The sequence below is a fragment of the Anolis carolinensis genome, chromosome Y (genome assembly GCF_035594765.1).
Source record: "Anolis carolinensis isolate JA03-04 chromosome Y, rAnoCar3.1.pri, whole genome shotgun sequence".
Taxonomy (NCBI): Eukaryota; Metazoa; Chordata; class Lepidosauria; order Squamata; family Dactyloidae; genus Anolis; species Anolis carolinensis.
In genome coordinates this window covers 272,964-290,809 of record NC_085848.1, presented here as the reverse complement: position 1 = coordinate 290,809, position 17,846 = coordinate 272,964, and the positions used below count along the sequence as shown (strand labels likewise).

The 17,846-nt window shown below is 44.7% G+C and overlaps 2 protein-coding genes across 5 annotated transcripts in view; one reads left to right on the top strand and one right to left on the bottom strand.

Moving 5' to 3' along the window:
• rsph14 (radial spoke head 14 homolog) overlaps nt 1-17,846 on the top strand; it is a 122,636-nt gene that overhangs the window by 53,700 nt on the left and 51,090 nt on the right. The gene's annotated exons all lie outside the window — the stretch shown is intronic.
• LOC134292938 (guanine nucleotide-binding protein G(z) subunit alpha) overlaps nt 1-17,846 on the bottom strand; it is a 37,667-nt gene that overhangs the window by 18,378 nt on the left and 1,443 nt on the right. Inside the window, exon 2 of one of the 4 annotated variants that reach the window (XM_062958818.1) lies at nt 3,646-17,833. The exons of the other annotated variants lie outside the window; for them this stretch is intronic. Coding sequence (XP_062814888.1) covers nt 12,622-13,533 — 912 coding nt within the window. The 5' untranslated portion in view covers nt 13,534-17,833 and the 3' untranslated portion in view covers nt 3,646-12,621. Of the gene's footprint in view, nt 1-3,645; nt 17,834-17,846 lie in introns of those variants that run through there. 4 annotated transcript variants of the gene reach the window in all.

Here is a 17,846-nt window from a genome sequence, read left to right as displayed (position 1 = left end):
TGGCAGCCCCTCCGGGTTGAAGGTACTGCTGCTTAATGCCAGATCCATCAGTGGGAAATCTGCAATTATCCAGGACTTAATCCTGGATGAGCAGGCGGATCTGGCTTGCATCACCGAGACCTGGTTGGATGAACTGGGTGGGGTAAACCTTACCCAGCTTTGTCCTCCGGGTTTCGGGGTGCATCAGCAGGCCAGGCCTGGAGGGCGGGGAGGTGGGGTTGCGGTGGTCTTTCGGTAGTCCATCGCCCTGGTCAGATGCGCCGTTCCGCAATCTGCTGGGTTTGAGTGTCTCCACTTGAAGGTGGGTACCCGGGACAGTTTGGGGATTCTGCTGGTGTACCGTCCACCCCTCGACACAGCAGTCTCCCTACCTGAGCTAGCTGAGGTGGTCTCTAGCGTGGTGTTGGGCTCCCAGCGCCTTTTGGTATTGGGTGACTTCAATATCCACGCTGAGGCCACCTTGACAAGTGCGGCTCAGGAATTCATGGCCGCCATGACGACCATGGGGCTGTCCCAAGTAATATCGGGTCCCACCCATCAAGCTGGTCATACACTCGACCTGGTCTTTGTTGTGGGCGACGGTTTGGTCAGAGTGGAAGAGCAAACTATTCTTCCATTGTCATGGTCTGACCATTATCTGATCAGTTTAAGACTCACCGTGTCCTCAAACCTCCGCAGGGGTGGTGGACCCATTAAGATGGTCCGCCCCAGGAGGCTTATGGATCCTGAGGGACTCCTGACGTCTCTTGGGGTTCTGTCTGCTATGGAGGCTGACGATCCTGTCGATGCCTTGGTCGCTCGTTATAATACCGAGTTGTCCAGGGCTATTGACATGATCGCTCCCGAACGTCCCCTCTCGCTGCGTGGAGTTGCCCCGGCACCCTGGTTCACCAGGGAGCTGGCGGAGATGAAACGTGGGAGAAGGAGACTAGAGTGGCGCTGGCGGACAACTCGCGACGTTTCTGACCGAGCTCGGTCTAAAGCCGCTATTAGGGCTTATTCCGCGGCGTTGCGGGCAGCCAGGAAGGTTTTCTCAACTGCCCGCATCGCGTCTGCAACAAATAGATCTTTTGAGTTGTTCCGAGTTGTTGGGGAGCTCCTTCACCCTTCTCAGGGGGGGGGGGCACCTGACATCCCGGCAACTCGGTGTTGCGAGTTCACTCACCACTTTGCAGACAAAGTCGCTCAGATTCGTTCCGACTTGGACGCCAGTCTTGAAGCATTGCCAGGTGAGGTAACCGAGGCATCTGTCTGTTCGATCTTGTGGGATTCGTTTCAGTTTGTGCAACCTGATGATGTGGACAAGATTCTTGGAGCGGTGAGGGCGACTACCTGTGCCCTAGATCCCTGCCCATCTTGGCTTTTAAAACAGGCCAGTGGTGGGTTAGTTGATTGGTTTGTGGCAATAATTAATGCCTCTTTGGGGCAGGGCAAATTTCCATCCAGCCTAAAACAAGCAGTGGTAAGGCCAATTTTGAAGAAGGCCTCATTGGATCCGACCAATCCTTGTAACTACAGGCTAATCTCTAACCTACCATTCTTGGGCAAGGTCTTGGAGCGGGTGGTTGCCTCTCAGCTCCAGGGATTCTTGGAAGATACGGATTTTCTGGACCAATCACAGTCTGGCTTCAGGCCTGGGTTCAGTACCGAGACGGCTTGGGTGGCCTTGGTGGATGACCTCCGCAGGGAGCTGGGCAGGGGGAGTGTGACCCTGATGGTTCTCTTGGACATCTCAGCGGCTTTCGAGACCATCGACCATGGTCTCCTTCTGGGACGTCTCTCTGGGATGGGCCTTGGGGGTGCTGTTTTGCAGTGGCTTCAGTCCTTCCTGGAGGGACGTTCCCAGATGGTGAAGCTGGGGGGACACCTGCTCGGACCCCTGGCCATTGACCTGTGGGGTCCCGCAAGGTTCTATTCTGTCCCCCATGGTTTTTAATATCTACATGAAACCGCTGGGCGAGGTCATCCGGGGTTTTGGAGTGCGGTGCCATCTCTATGCGGATGACACCCAACTCTACTACTCCTTTCCACCTAAATCCAAGGAAGCCCCTCGGATTCTGGACCAGTGTCTGGCCGCTGTGTTGGCCTGGATGAGGGCAAACAAGCTGAAACTTAATCCCGACAAGACAGAGGTCCTCCAGGTCAGTCGAAAGTCCGATCGGGGTATTGGGTGGCCACCTGTACTTGATGGGGTCGCACTCCCCCTGAAGGCGCAGGTCCGCAGCTTGGGGGTCCTCCTGGATTTGGGGCTGACTCTTGAGGCTCAGGTGTCGGCCGTGGCCGGGAGGGCCTTTGCACAACTAAAGCCTGTGCGCCAGCTGCGACCGTACCTCGTGAAGTCTGACTTGGCCATGGTGGTCCACGCCTGAGTCACCTCTAGGCTGGACGATTGCAATGCGCTCTACGTGGGGCTGCCTTTGAAGACGGCCCGGAAATTGCAACTAGTACAACGCTCGGCAGCCAGGTTTCTAACTGGAGCGAATTACAGGGCACGTTCAACGCCTCTGTTTAAGGAGCTCCACTGGCTGCCGTTTACTTTCCGGGCCCAATTCAAGGTGCAGGTTATCACCTACAAAGCCCTGAACGGTTTGGGACCCGCCTACCTTAGAGACCGCATCTCCCCCTATGAACCCGCACGATCTCTTCGCTCGTCGGGGGAGGCCCTTCTCTCGCTTCCACCACCCTCGCAGGCGCGGTTGGTGGGGACGAGAGAGAGGGCCTTCTCCGTCGTGGCCCCCCAGCTTTGGAACTTGCTCCCTAGGGAGATTAGGCTGGCCCCCACCTTCCTCTCCTTCCGGAAGAGCTTAAAAACCTGGCTGTTCCAAAAGGCCTTTGGCACTTAATTTGTTGTCGGACTGATCTATCTGCCCATTCCATAATAGCCCCATTCTCAAGGTGTTGCCAATGCTATATTGCACTTTGTCCATTTTAACTCTGAAATTACCTTCCCCATTTCGGCCCATTTCGGCCCATGTTGCACGTTGCCTGGGTTCTACGAATTAGTCTCCAGTGTTAATATTGTATGTTTTATGTTGATTTTAACGATTGTTTTTACTGTAATTGATGTTTTTATTGGATAACTGTTTTATTGCTGTGTTTTGATATTTGATTGTTTTATCGGGCAAGGCCCCATGTAAGCCGCCCCGGGTCCCTTCGGGGAGATGGGGCGGGGTATAAAAATAAAGTTATTATTATAAGTTATTATTAGCCAAATCTTAGCCAAATCCTACCTGAAGCCAGGGAGCAAAAATGTCCTCCTGCTGCCTCTGCTTCTGCGAGAACCAACTGCCCTTTGTTATTTGTATCCCTGCCTCATTTCCCATTCTGCAAATGAAGCAAAATTCCATGGCCTAAATAACTGGATCAGGCTGCTTTTAATCTAGAAAGACTAATTAAATACTGTTATTCCTCTCTCAATCCCATAAACTAAAAGGAATTGACCTGTTCCTCAGGGAAAGGACAGTTTTGAGCGATAACAATATCAGTGATACATGGAACAGCAGCTCCATAGAACCCAAGAGTCATCTACACTCAGTTTGGGAATCACCACAGTCAAAGCCCTCCCAAAAGAGGCCCAAGATCCCCCTAAAAACAAACAACTAGAACTTCCTGCAGATGAAGTTTAAGCTGATATTCCTTTTCCTCTCCTTCCTTCCATCCTTTTTCCTTCCTTTCCTCCTTTCTCTTTGTTCTTATTTATTTATTTGTTTATTTATTTCCAGTATTTATATTCCGCCCTTCTTTCTCACCTCGAAGGGGACTCAGGGCGGATCACATGACACATATAAGGCAAACATTCAATGCCTTTTAACATGGAACAAAGACAAGACAAACATAGGCTCCGAGCGGGCCTCGAACTCATGACCTCCTGGTCAGAGTGATTCATTGCAGTTAATTGCAGCTGGCTTGCTCTCCCGCCTGCGCCACAGCCCGGCCCTTTCCCCTCTCCTTTTCACTTCTCTTTCTTCCTTCTTTCCTTCCGTTCTCACTCTTTCCATTCATCAATCCCCCTCAATCTATATTTCCTACCTTCATTTTCTTTTCTTCCTTCCTCCTTTTTTCTTCTTTCCTTCTCTCTTCCTTTCTTTCACCTATCAATCCTTCCTCCTTCTCAATCTTTTTCCTTTCTTCCATGTTTCCTTCTCTCTCTTCCTTTGCTTTCCTTCCTTTATCTCCACATTCTTTCCTCCCTCCCATTCATCCTTTCTTCCCCTTGACTTCTTTTGTCTTCTTTCCTTCTATTCCTTTGCTACTGCCTCTCTTCCTTCTTTCTTCTACTGTCTCTTCATTTCTTTTTCTTTCCTTTGCTTATCTTCCCTCCTTCTTTCTTGTTCTCTCCTTTCATTTCTATCTTCACCTCTTCTTCAATCTCTTTCCTCTCTTTTCTTCCTTCCTTCTTTCCTTTCTTCCTTTGCTCTCTCCTTCCTTCTCTTTTCCTCTCTTCTTTCCTTCCCTCTTCCCCATCTCTTCTTCTTTCCTTTCCTTATTCCTCCTTCCTTTCTCTCTCCTCCCCTTTCATTATTATTACCATTTTCCTCCCTTCTTCCTGCCATAAGCCCTCCTCTATGTGGTTAATTTGTCTGAGAAAAGCAAATACAAAAATGTAGGAGGAAAAAATGAGGGCAAACTGAAATTATTCACTTGAAAAAGGACCGACTGAAATCAAACTATATATAAAAGAATAACATAAAACCAGGCAAGGCCTATATATTCAGCTAAAACCAGTATATAAACTCACATGTATAAATGCCATGTAAACTCTGCAGAAACAAATATATATTAAATACATACACAGTGTTCCCTCACTACTTCGTGGTTCGCTTTTTGCGGATTCGCTGTTTTGCGGTTTTTTGATAAACTCTAAAAGACTATAATAAATCATAAAAAATTACAATTTACAGCCTAAGGAAGGGAGGAAGGAGAAGCTGAAGGGAGAGAAAAGGAGCCCAAGTGGCAACGGGAGGAGAAGGGGGTGATTTATCAACACACGATTGGTTGATAAAGACTTGACATAGTGGATAACTACTAAAATCTATATATATAAAAGGAGAATGGCATTGCTCCACCGAGCAAACAACAAAACTAAAGGCCCCCCAACCTAGAAAATTGACAACACAACCCCTCATCCACGTCTCTATGTTCTTAGAAACAAACTACACATCCCTAACCTCCATGGGGCCAAAAAACCCCCAAATACCGGGATCTGCGCATGCCCAAGAGGCCAGCCCGCGTGCACACACAACAATCCACATCCCTCCCTCCACCGGCCGCTACCACGCGCACTCCTTTTCCCCCCTCAGACATCGTCCCTCTCCTCCCCACCACCCCACAACCTAATGCTTCTCGGGAGGAGCAAGGTGGGTTCAGAATGCCGCCCCTCAGGGACCTACCCAATGAAAAAACTACTCAAACCCCACGGTAGATCCCCTTTAAACTCCCCCCCTCCCTGCCACCGCACTCACCAAACATGTTACAGCCCATTTCCTTTCCTCGCCTCACAACTGCAAGGCCTGGCTGCTCAACAAAGGATCCCTCCGCCCCCCTCAGACAGGGAAGCAGCCAGGCTTTGAAGCTGCAAGGCCATTCCGTGCTCATCACTCTCTCATCTCAGGACAGTAAATAAAGTGCAACACTCTCCATCCAGGAAACAAGCAGGGCTAGCTAACACCTCCCAACAAAGGATCCCCCCCATCAGACAGGGAAGCAGCCAGGCTTTGAAGCTGCAAGGCCATTCCGTGCTCACCACTTTATCATCTCAGGACAGTAAATAAAGAGCAACACTCTGAAAACACAGCTATTCCATCCAGGAAACAATCAGGGCCAGCTAACACCTCCCAACAAAGGATCCCCCCCATCAGACAGGGAAGCAGCCAGGCTTTGAAGCTGCAAGGCCATTCCGTGCTCACCACTTTATCATCTCAGGACAGTAAATAAAGAGCAACACTCTGAAAACACAGCTATTCCATCCAGGAAACAACCAGGGCTAGCTAACACCTCCCAACAAAGGATCCCCCCCCTCAGACAGGGAAGCAGCCAGGCTTTGAAGCTGCAAGGCCATTCCGTGCTCATCACTCTCTCATCTCAGGACAGTAAATAAAGTGCAACACTCTGAAAACACAGCTATTCCATCCAGGAAACAACCAGGGCTAGCTAACACCTCCCAACAAAGGATCCCCCCCCCATCAGACAGGGAAGCAGCCAGGCTTTGAAGCTGCAAGGCCATTCCGTGCTCACCACTTTATCATCGCAGGACAGTAAATAAAGTGCAACACTCTGAAAACACAGCTATTCCATCCAGGAAACAATCAGGGCCAGCTAACACCTCCCAACAAAGGATCCCCCCTCCCTCAGAGGGGAAACCATCAGGCTTGGAAGCTGCAAGGCCATTCCATGCTCATCACTCTCTCATCTCAGGACAGTAAATAAAGAGCAACACTCTGAAAACACAGCTATTCCATCCAGGAAACAGTCAGGGCCAGCTAACACCTCCCAACAAAGGATCCCCCCCTCCCTCAGAGGGGAAACCATCAGGCTTGGAAGCTGCAAGGCCATTCCGTGCTCATCACTCTCTCATTCAGAGCAACACTCTGAAAACACAGCTATTCCATCCAGGAAACAGTCAGGGCCAGCTAACACCTCCCAACAAAGGATCCCCCCCTCCCTCAGAGGGGAAACCATCAGGCTTGGAAGCTGCAAGGCCATTCCGTGCTCATCACTCTCTCATTCAGAGCAACACTCTGAAAACACAGCTATTCCATCCAGGAAACAGTCAGGGCCAGCTAACACCTCCCAACAAAGGATCCCCCCCTCCCTCAGAGGGGAAACCATCAGGCTTGGAAGCTGCAAGGCCATTCCATGCTCATCACTCTCTCATCTCAGGACAGTAAATAAAGAGCAACACTCTGAAAACACAGCTATTCCATCCAGGAAACAGTCAGGGCCAGCTAACACCTCCCAACAAAGGTTCCCTCTCCCTCAGAGGGGAAACCATCAGGCTTGGAAGCTGCAAGGCCATTCCATGCTCATCACTCTTTCATCTCAGGACAGTAAATAAAGAGCAACACTCTGAAAACACAACTATTCCATCCAGGAAACAACCAGGGCTAGCTAACACCTCCCAACAAAGGATCCCCCCCCATCAGACAGGGAAGCAGCCAGGCTTTGAAGCTGCAAGGCCATTCCGTGCTCACCACTTTATCATCTCAGGACAGTAAATAAAGAGCAACACTCTGAAAACACAGCTATTCCATCCAGGAAACAACCAGGGCTAGCTAACACCTCCCAACAAAGGATCCCCCCCTCAGACAGGGAAGCAGCCAGGCTTTGAAGCTGCAAGGCCATTCCGTGCTCACCACTTTATCATCTCAGGACAGTACATAAAGAGCAACACTCTGAAAACACAGCTATTCCATCCAGGAAACAATCAGGGCCAGCTAACACCTCCCAACAAAGGATCCCCCTCCCTCAGAGGGGAAACCATCAGGCTTGGAAGCTGCAAGGCCATTCCATGCTCATCACTCTCTCATCTCAGGACAGTAAATAAAGAGCAACACTCTGAAAACACAGCTATTCCATCCAGGAAACAGTCAGGGCCAGCTAACACCTCCCAACAAAGGATCCCCCCCTCCCTCAGAGGGGAAACCATCAGGCTTGGAAGCTGCAAGGCCATTCCATGCTCATCACTCTCTCATCTCAGGACAGTAAATAAAGAGCAACACTCTGAAAACACAGCTATTCCATCCAGGAAACAACCAGGGCTAGCTAACACCTCCCAACAAAGGATCCCCCCCTCAGACAGGGAAGCAGCCAGGCTTTGAAGCTGCAAGGCCATTCCGTGCTCACCACTTTATCATCTCAGGACAGTACATAAAGAGCAACACTCTGAAAACACAGCTATTCCATCCAGGAAACAATCAGGGCCAGCTAACACCTCCCAACAAAGTATTCACATCACCAAACCCTGGCAAATCCTCTGTTTTCTGAGGGCCACAGACAGTACAAGCACATAAAATATTGTAAACAACACTGCTCTGAGCTGCTGAAGTTCTGGACCGAAAGGCAGCAGGTTTGAATTGGGGGAGTGGAGAGAGCCCCCACTGTTAGCCCCAGCCTCTGCCAACCCAGAAGTTCAAAAACATGCAAATGTGAGTGCATCAATAGGTACTGCTCCGGTGGGAAGGTAACAGTGCTCCATGCAGTCATGCCTATGGCCACATGACCTTGGAGGTGTCTACGGACAACGCCGGCTCTTCGGCTTAGAAATGGAGATGAGCACCAACCCCCAGAGTCAATGGACATAACTAGACTTAACGTCAGGGGAAAAGCTTGACCCTTTACATTCAAATGCACTACAAAGGGGCATTGTGGTCTCATGTATACAGCATATACATGGCTTCATGTCAGGGGAAAACCTTTACGTATATCTATACACACACACACACACACACACACACACACACAATTTAAATTACAATGATAGTATATTATCTATATTATTATTACTTTGCATTACATTATATATATACTATTATATAAAACTTGGCACACAGACCCAACATGGCCAACTGTGAATATGATGTCACATCCAAAAGCAAACAAGGCCCTCTTCAAGTAACCTTGGCATTGCTGGGTACCCAAGCTAGTGTATTTTTATATATATGTATCTGTATGTGTTTATGTGTATGTATATGAGAGGGGGGGGGGGAGTGCACAGCCCAGGGATTTTCCAGAGCCTATCCAAAAAAATGGCAGATTTTCTAGATTGCCATTCAGAAAAATTGATCCTATCCACCAAATTTAGGCCATATGCAGAAAGGGAACTCTTTAGATTCTTATTAAAATAATTGGTTCTTTTTCAGGCTTTTTCAGTGAATGGATATTGGTTTTTAAATCCTTTTAGATCATTAGAAAAGGTTTTGACCCCTCCTGCTATTTTTAACAAAATTGAATTTAAAGATCCAGAAAGACAGATATGCCAGAGTATTCAGAAAATGGTCCCTTTCTAGAATCTAATCTAGATCCTATCCAGAAAACTGGGTATTTTCCAGACCTTTTCTGAAGAGAACATCCCTCCCCCCCCCAAAAAAAATATCCAAAAATAATGGAAGAGACCTGGTGGGCCACCCAGTCCAACCCCATTTTGCCAAGAAGCAGGGAAATCGCACTCAAAGCCCCCCCGACAGATGGCCATCCAGGCCCTGCTGAAAAGCCTCCAAAGAAGGAGCCTCTCTCCACCACACTCCCTCCGCTCTCTCTCAAAGTGAGGAAGTTCTTCCTCATTTTCAGGTGGAATCTCTTTATAGGGATTCTTGTTCTCCAGACCCTTGATCCTTAGAGTCCACATCTCCCTTCAGTGGCGGTGCCCAGACTTGGGCACAGCGTGATTCCAAGTATAGTCTGATCAGGGCAGAATAGAAGAGAGGGAGAGCATGACTTCCATCCCTGGATGTAGGCACTAGGCTCCTCTTGCTGCAGGCCAACATCCCATTGGCTTTTGGAGCTGCCAAAGGACATTGTTACCTCTTCCCCTTCCTCCCCACAAGGACCCCAAGGTCTTTTCCACACGTCCTGCTGACGAGCCAGAGGTCTTCCCCAATCCGTCTCTTTGCATTCCATTATTTCTGCCTAAGAGGAGTCTCTCTCTTGCATCTGTCCCTCTTGAACTTCGTGGTGTTAGTTGTGGCCCATCATCTCTCTCATCTGTGAAGATCATTTTGGAGTCTGCTCCTGTCTTCTGGAGTCTTGGCTCTCCCTCCCCATTTGGCCAGACCTGCAAACGTGATGGCCATGCCTTCTCGCCCTTCTGTTATTTATTTATTTATTTATTATTGTTGGAAACAATTTACTAATTTACTAACTTTTTACAAATTTACAATTTAATTGTAATTTACTAATTTACAATTTACTAATTTACTAACTTTTTACCAATTTTGGAAACTGCTCTGAGTCCCTTGAGGAAATAGGGCAGTACATGAATAAAGTTTTTATTATTTTTTATTATGACACAGCAAACAAAATAGATATGCTGGATTATTATTATTATTATTATTATTCTACTCTGCTCTTTTCAACCTTGTTTGACCACTTCATTGCCACACTGCAAATACATAGTGTATAAATTAAAGCACACTTAACATAAAATAGAAGACAAAAATCACACAAAGCACAATAACGTCCAGAAATATTATATAAATAAATATCAAGCATTAAACATTTAAAACCAATTACAATTATTGTGGAGACTCATCAATTATAAAGTATATTTCTCTAACCTCAACCATCAGGTTTTTTTATTTTGTGTCAAAAGCACTGCATAATAAATAAGTTTAAAAGTGATATAATAAAGGAATCATAAGCAGCTAAATAGTTTTAGACCAAAATGGGCAACAGCAACCGCATTGTCCGAAGCTTTAAACAACTCCTCCTCCATGCATGAGGCAGGACATTGTGGGCAAGCAGACATATGCGAGTTGCTTGTTCTGCTCCACAGTCACACAAGGTGTGTGTTTTTTTAACCATCAGTGATAAATATGATCCAGCAAGATAATTAAAAGAAGTCTTTACCTATTTGGAGTAACCAAATACTGCCTCTGTACCTGTATTGTGATACCTTTCCCCTACTCCAATGTAATAATAATAGTAAAATAATAGTAATAATAATAATAATAATAATAATAATAATAATAATAATAATAATAATAATATCGCAGTGATGTTGACCGGCTATATCTGCCTAGAAGATCAGGGGGCAGAGGACTCTTGCAAGTCAAACAAGCAGTCAAAGAAGAAGAACATGCCCTGGCAGAAGATGTAAAGCAAAGGGAAGAACCTGCTTTGCTTGAAGTCAAAAATCAGAAACTCCTCAAAGCACAGCAGACAAAAAACCAGTACAAGAAACCCGCACTACAAACTAGAGCTGACAGCTGGCACAACAAAACATTGCATGGAAAGTTCCTTGACAAAATTGAAGGAAAAGCTGATCAGGAGAAGACCTGGCTCTGGCTCACGAATGAGACCCTGAAGAAGGAGACAGAAGGCCTCAAGATTGAACTTCAAAGACTCTGGCAGAAACCAGTGCAGGTGGTCCCGGTGGTGATGGGCACACTGGGTGCCGTGCCAAAAGATCTCAGCCGGCATTTGGAAACAATAGACATTGACAAAATTACGATCTGCCAACTGCAAAAGGCCACCCGACTGGGATCTGCGCGCATCATCCGAAAATACATCACACAGTCCTAAACGCTTGGGAAGTGTTCGACTTGTGATTTTGTGAAATGAAATCCAGCATATCTAGCTTGTTTGCTGTGTCATATTAAAATAATAATAATAACTTGAATAATTGAACTGCATGGACTCTGGCAGAATATGTTGTCGAAGGCTTTCATGGCCGGGATCACAGGGTTGTTGTATGTCTTTCGGGCTGTGTGGCCATGTTCCAGAAGCATTCTCTCCTGACGTTTCGCCCACATCTAGGGCAGGCATCCTCAGAGGTGTAAGGCATGGACAAACTTAGGCAAGGAAAGGAAAAAAAAATATATCTGTGGAGAGTCCAGGGTGTGGCAAGAGTCCTTTGTCACTGCGAAGCCAGCATTAATGTTTCAGTTAATCACCCTAATTAGCATTGGAAAGGTTTGTCTCTTGCCTGGGGGCATCCCTTGTTCAGTCATTAGCTGTCCCTGGGGCTCCTCTGCCCTCAGAGTGTTGGTTCCCATCCACTGTTTTGATTTTGGAGTTTTGTAATACTGGGAGCCAGATTGTGTTCATTTTCATGGTTCCCTCCTTTCTGTTGAAGTTGTCCACATGCTTGTGGATTTCAATGGCTTCTCTGTGTCGTCTGACATGATAGTTGTTGGAGTGGTCCAGCATTTCTATGTTCTCCAATAATATCCTGTGTCCAGGCTGGTTCATCAAGGGCTCTGGCTGATTTCTCTGGTTGAGTGAGTCTGCAGTGCCTTTCATGTTCCTTGACTTGTGTTTGGGCATTGCTGCGTTTGGTGGTCCCTCTGTAGACTTCTCATCCACAGCTGCATGGTATCCGGTAGACTCCTGCAGAGGAGAGAGGATCCCTCTTGTCCTTCGCTGACCGTAGCCTCGGTTGGGTTTTCTTTGTGGGTCTGTAGATAGTCTGTAGGTTGTGCTTCTTCATCAGCTTCCCTATGCGGTCAGTGGTTCCCTTGATGTCTGGAAAGAACACCTTTCCTCTGGGTGGATCTTTGTCTTGACTCTCCTGGCTTGTTCTTGGCCTTGCAGCTCTTCTGGTGTCTGTGGTGGAGTCTCCATTGGCCTGTAGAGCCCAGTTTAGGTGGTTGAGTTCCCCTTGGAGGAGGTGAGGTTCGCAAATTCTTTGTGCACGGTCTGTCAGGGCTTTGATTGTGCTCCTTTTTTGACTTGGGTGATGGTTGGAGTTTTTGTGAAGATATCTATCTGTGTGTGTAGGTTTTCTGTAAACTGTGTGGCCCAATTGTTGATTGGGTTTGCGGATGACCAGAACATCTAGAAATGGCAGTTTTCCTTCCTTTTCCTTTTCCATGGTGAATTGGATGTTTGGGTGGATGCTGTTAAGGTGGTCCAGGAACTTGCTGAGTTCTTCCTCTCCATGGCTCCAAATTGTGAAGGTGTCATCTACGTATCTGAACCAAACAGTTGGCTTTTTGGTGCTGTTTCTAGGGCCTGTTTTTCAAAGTATTCCATATAGAAATTTGCTACTACTGGGCTGAGAGGGCTCCCCATGGCCACTCCATCCTTCTGTTCATAGAATCCAGTGTCCCACTGAAAGTAGCTAGTGGTGAGGCAATGGTGAAACAGGGCTGTGATGTCTTCTGGGAAGTTTTGTTTGATTAGTGTGAGGGTGTCAGCTACTGGGACTTTGGTAAAAAGGGACACCACATCAAATCTGATCAGGATGTCCTTGGTGCTTAGATTGAGGTTGCTGATCTTTTCTATAAAGTGGGTTGAGTCCTTGATATAGTGTGCAGTGAGCCCAATGTGGGTTTGTAGCTGTGTAGCCAGAAATTTTGCCAGGTTGTAAGTCGGCGATCCAATGGCACTTACAATGGGTCTGAGTGGGATGGAGTCCTTGTGGATTTTGGGGAGTCCGTAAAGCCTGGGTGGGAGGGCTTCTGATTTGCACGGCTGTTGGCGTATGTCAAAGTTAATGGAGGAGTTCTTGATTAGAGTGTTCGTTTTTCTGGTGATTTTGTTAGTAGGGTCTTGTTTCAGTTTCTTGTAAATTGTGGGATTTAGAAGAAACCAGTGCAGGTGGTCCCAGTGGTGATGGGCACACTGGGTGCCGTGCCAAAAGATCTCAGCCGGCATTTGGAAACAATAGACATTGACAAAATCACGATCTGCCAGCTGCAAAAGGCCACCCGACTGGGATCTGCGTGCATCATCCAAAAATACATTACACAGACCTAGACACTTGGGAAGTGTTAGACTTGTGATTTTGTGAAACGAAATCCAGCATATCCATCTTGTTTGCTGTGTCATAATAAAATAATAATAATAATAATAATAATAATAATAATAATACATCACAGTCCTAGACACTTAGGAAGTGTTAGACTTGTGATTTTGTGAAACGAAATCCAGCATATCCATCTTGTTTGCTGTGTCATAATAAAATAAAATAATAATAATAACGAAAGAATGAAAAAAACCTTAGCAGAGTGGCATAAGGATATAAAGAAATTTATATGGGAAGGTAAAAAAGCTAGAATAGGGTTCAAACATATAAAGATAAACATATAAAGGGTTCATATACTAAGAGAGGAGGGATGGGTCTACCAGACCTCCAGTTGTACTATGATGCTGCGGCCCTGAGTTGGGTAAAGGACTGGACCACCCTAACTAAAAGGAAAATATTAGCCTTAGAAAGACAGGATTTAAGAAAAGGGTGGCATAACTCCCTATGTAGAGAGAAAACTAGCAAGGAAAGAAACTTTAAAAATCATTATCTGAGGGCAGCGCTCATAGGAACCTGGAAGAAACACAAAAAAGGATTTTACAAGAAGGTACCAATGTGGTTTTCCCCTCTCGAGGCAGAGTATATGAGAGAAGTGCCAAGGGAAAAATGGCTGACTTACAGGCAAATATTAAGAGTGGAAAATCAAGAGATCAGTCTTAAACCATATGAAGAGATTAAAAAAAATGGAACCCACAATGACATGGTTAAATTATTGGCAAATAAGGGGAATCTTCCAAGAGGATAAAAAAATAGGCTTTGAATTAAATGAAACATGCTGGGACAGAATATTAAAAACAGAAATAAAAATAATAAAAATATTATACCAACAACTGTTGGTATGGGACACAGAAGAGGAACAAGTAAAAGTGGTGATGGCAAAATGGGCAAGGGAAATAGGTCATATGATCAACCTAGCAGATTGGGAGAAGATATGGAGAAAGAATCAAAAACTAATATATGCAATAGAATTAAAGGAGAACTGGTTTAAGATCTTTTATATATGGTACATCACACCAGAAAGGCTTGCAAAGTTCAGTAAAGGTAAAGGGGATGGGAAATGCTGGAAATGCTAGAAACATAATGGAGATTTTATGCATATCTGGTGGGGATGTAGAAAAATAAAAAGGTTTTGGCAGGAAATTAACAAAGAAATGGAGAAAATACTCCAAATCAAATTTGATTCAAAACCAGAGTACTTTCTTTTAGGTATGGTAGACTTTCAAATGGACTCCAACACGGAAAAACATTTCATATATATGGTAACAGCTGCCAGGATATGCATAGCCAAAGTACGGAAAACGCAAGAAATTCCCACAATAGAAAAATGGATGTTGAAATTAATTGACATTAAAAATATGGATTTATTAACACAAAAGATATCACAGAACATTTCACCAAGGCAATGAACCGATTGGAACAAACTGAGACAATATTTGTCAAGAAGGAATATTGAGCTTATATGATTTACGCTCACAGTAATTCCTAGGCTTTAGGTTATATATGGTTGCTTGCCGAGAAATATTGAATGTTTAAAAGAAAGATATATAATGCAATGCAGAGGATCTGGAAGTGGAACAATGTTCATGTTGAGTGTGGGGTCCTTTTTCTCTCTCTCCTTCTACTTCTATCGTCTCATTCTTCTCTATCCTTCTAAACATGTTTTCCCACTTTTTATGTATACACTAAAACCATAAATAAAATGTAAAAAAAAAGGTTAATCCCAGATCTTGCTACTGTATGTATGTATGTGTGTATATATGTGTGTGTGTGTGTGTATGTGTATACACACACATATGTGTGTGTATGTGTGCGTGTATGTGCATGATATATTTATTTATTTATTTATTTCTCACATTTCTATCCCGCCCTTCCCACCTAAAGGGACTCAGGGCAGCTTACAGTAATGGCAGCAATTCGATGCCCATACAAAAACAATATCAAAACAATGCATAAAACAATTAAAATGATTAAAATACAATATAAATTACCATATATAAATTTTAAACATAAAATCAGATCCGTTCATCCTAGAGAAACCTCATGCTTTGTCCGTAGTTCAGTCTGTGTCATCTGTAGAGTTGGAAGAGACCTCGTGGGCCATCCAGTCCAACCCCATTCTGCCAAGAAGCAGGAAAGCGCATTCAAAACACCCCCGGCAGATGACAAGATTGGAATTTGTCGCATATCTCTGGGGAGGTGTGTGTGTGTGTGTGTGTGTGTGTGTGTGTGTGTGTGTGTGTATATATATATATATATATATATATATATGAGTGATGGAATCCCGGCGACCGACAAAGCAACAAAACTACAGCCCCCCAACCTCGAAATTTGACAACACAACCCATCATCCATGCCTCTAGGTTGATACAACAAAAAGAAAAGAAAAATAAAGTCCTAATTAGAGAGAGAGGAATAATTGTTTTTATCCAATTGCTGCCAGTTACAAGGCTAAGTTCCGCCCACTTGGTCTCCTAGCAACCTACTCAGCCCAGGGGACAGGCACAGTTAGGCCTCACTTAGGCCTCTTCCACAGATTATCTGATTTTAACTGGATTATATGGCAGTGTAGACTCAAGGCCCTTCCACGCAGCTATATAACCCATTTAGAATTTTATATTATCTGCTTTGCACTGGATTATCTTGAGTCCACACTGCCATATAATCCACTTCAGTGGGCATTATATTCAGCTGTGTAGAAGAAGCCTCAGATAATCCAGTTCTAAGCAGATAATATAAGATTATCAATATACAGTAGAGTCTCACTTGTCCAACATAAACAGGCCAGCAGAACGTTGGATAAGTTAATATGTTGGATAATAAGGGATTCAGGAAAAGCCGAATAAACATCAAATTAGGGAATCGTATATTATACAACAAATTTGACAGAAAAAGTAGTTCCATGTGCAGTAATGCTATGTAGTAATTACTGTATTTACAAATTTACTACCAAAATACCACAATGAATTTAAAACACTGACTACAAAAACATTGACTACTAAAAGGCAGGCTACGTTGGATAATCCAGAACATTGGATAAGCAAATGTTGGATAAGAAAGATTCTACTTTAATATGAAATAATTACTGTAATAGAATAATACAGAACAACATAATCTCTAAAATCAGGACAGTAAATAAAGAGCAACACTCTCAAAGCAGGGAAATTGGAAATTCCACAAAGGAAACAATCAGGGCCAGCTAACAGACAAAAATTGTATATTCACAACCTTTAGGAAATAATATCCCCTGATGGCGCAGCGTGTTAAAGCACTGAGCTACTGAACTTCTGGACCAAAAGGTCGCAGGTTTGAACTGGGGGAACGGAGAGAGCCCCCACTGTTAGCCCCAGCTTCTGCCAACCTAGCAGTTCAAAAACATGCAAATATGAGTAGATCAATAGGTACCGCTCCGGCGGGAAGGTAACGGCGGGCCATGCAGTCATGCCAGTGGCCACATGACCTGGAGGTGTCTATGGACAAAGCTGGCTCTTTGGCTTAGAAATGGAGATGAGCAGCAACTCCCAGACTCAAGCATGGGTGGACTTAACATTAGGGGAAAACCTTGACCCTTGACCTTAACTACCACCAATTCCTCAATATTTTATTTCCCAGACCACCAGACTTTGCCACAGCAACGCGTGGCCGGGCACAGCTAGTATCTATCTATCTATCTATCTATCTATCTATCTATCTATCTATCTATATACATTTCTAAATATTTCCCCATCAGGCCTTATTCAAAAAAGGGAGATTTTTTTCTAGGCTGTTCTAGAAAAGAGGAAAGCAGTTCCAGGTCTTATCCAGAACAATGACTTTCAGAATATATCCAAAAAGGGGGTTCTTCCTCCAGCCAAAAAGGGTTTCCAGATCCCTATTTTAGAAAGAGAGGCCTTCTCTAGACCCAGATAATATATGCAAATATATATATAATCATATACAGACGTGTGTGTGTGTGTACATACATATATCTATCTGTATGTATATGTGTATATATCCCATATCTATGTTCAAAATGCAAGCTTCTATCTATAAATATCCAGATAAATTGCCTTTTTACAAACCCATGCCTGCAAAATATACATTTTTAAGACCCTATCCAGAAGGGGCATCCTTCCTTATCCAGAACAATATATTCTCCCCAAGATACTTTTTCCCCTTCTTCAAAAAGATGTGTATATTTTTTATTTATCCAGAAAAGGGGTCCATTTCAAGGCCCTATCTAGAAAGGGCTGTTTTCCAGACTTCTCCGTCCAGAAAGGTGGTATTTCTCTCTCCAGACTTTTTCCAGGAAAAGAAACTGCAAAGGCTTGAATTTATTGTTTAATTTAAATATTGTGCTTCTTTTCCTATCCATTCATTCAAAGTCTGTGCCTGAAGAAGGGAA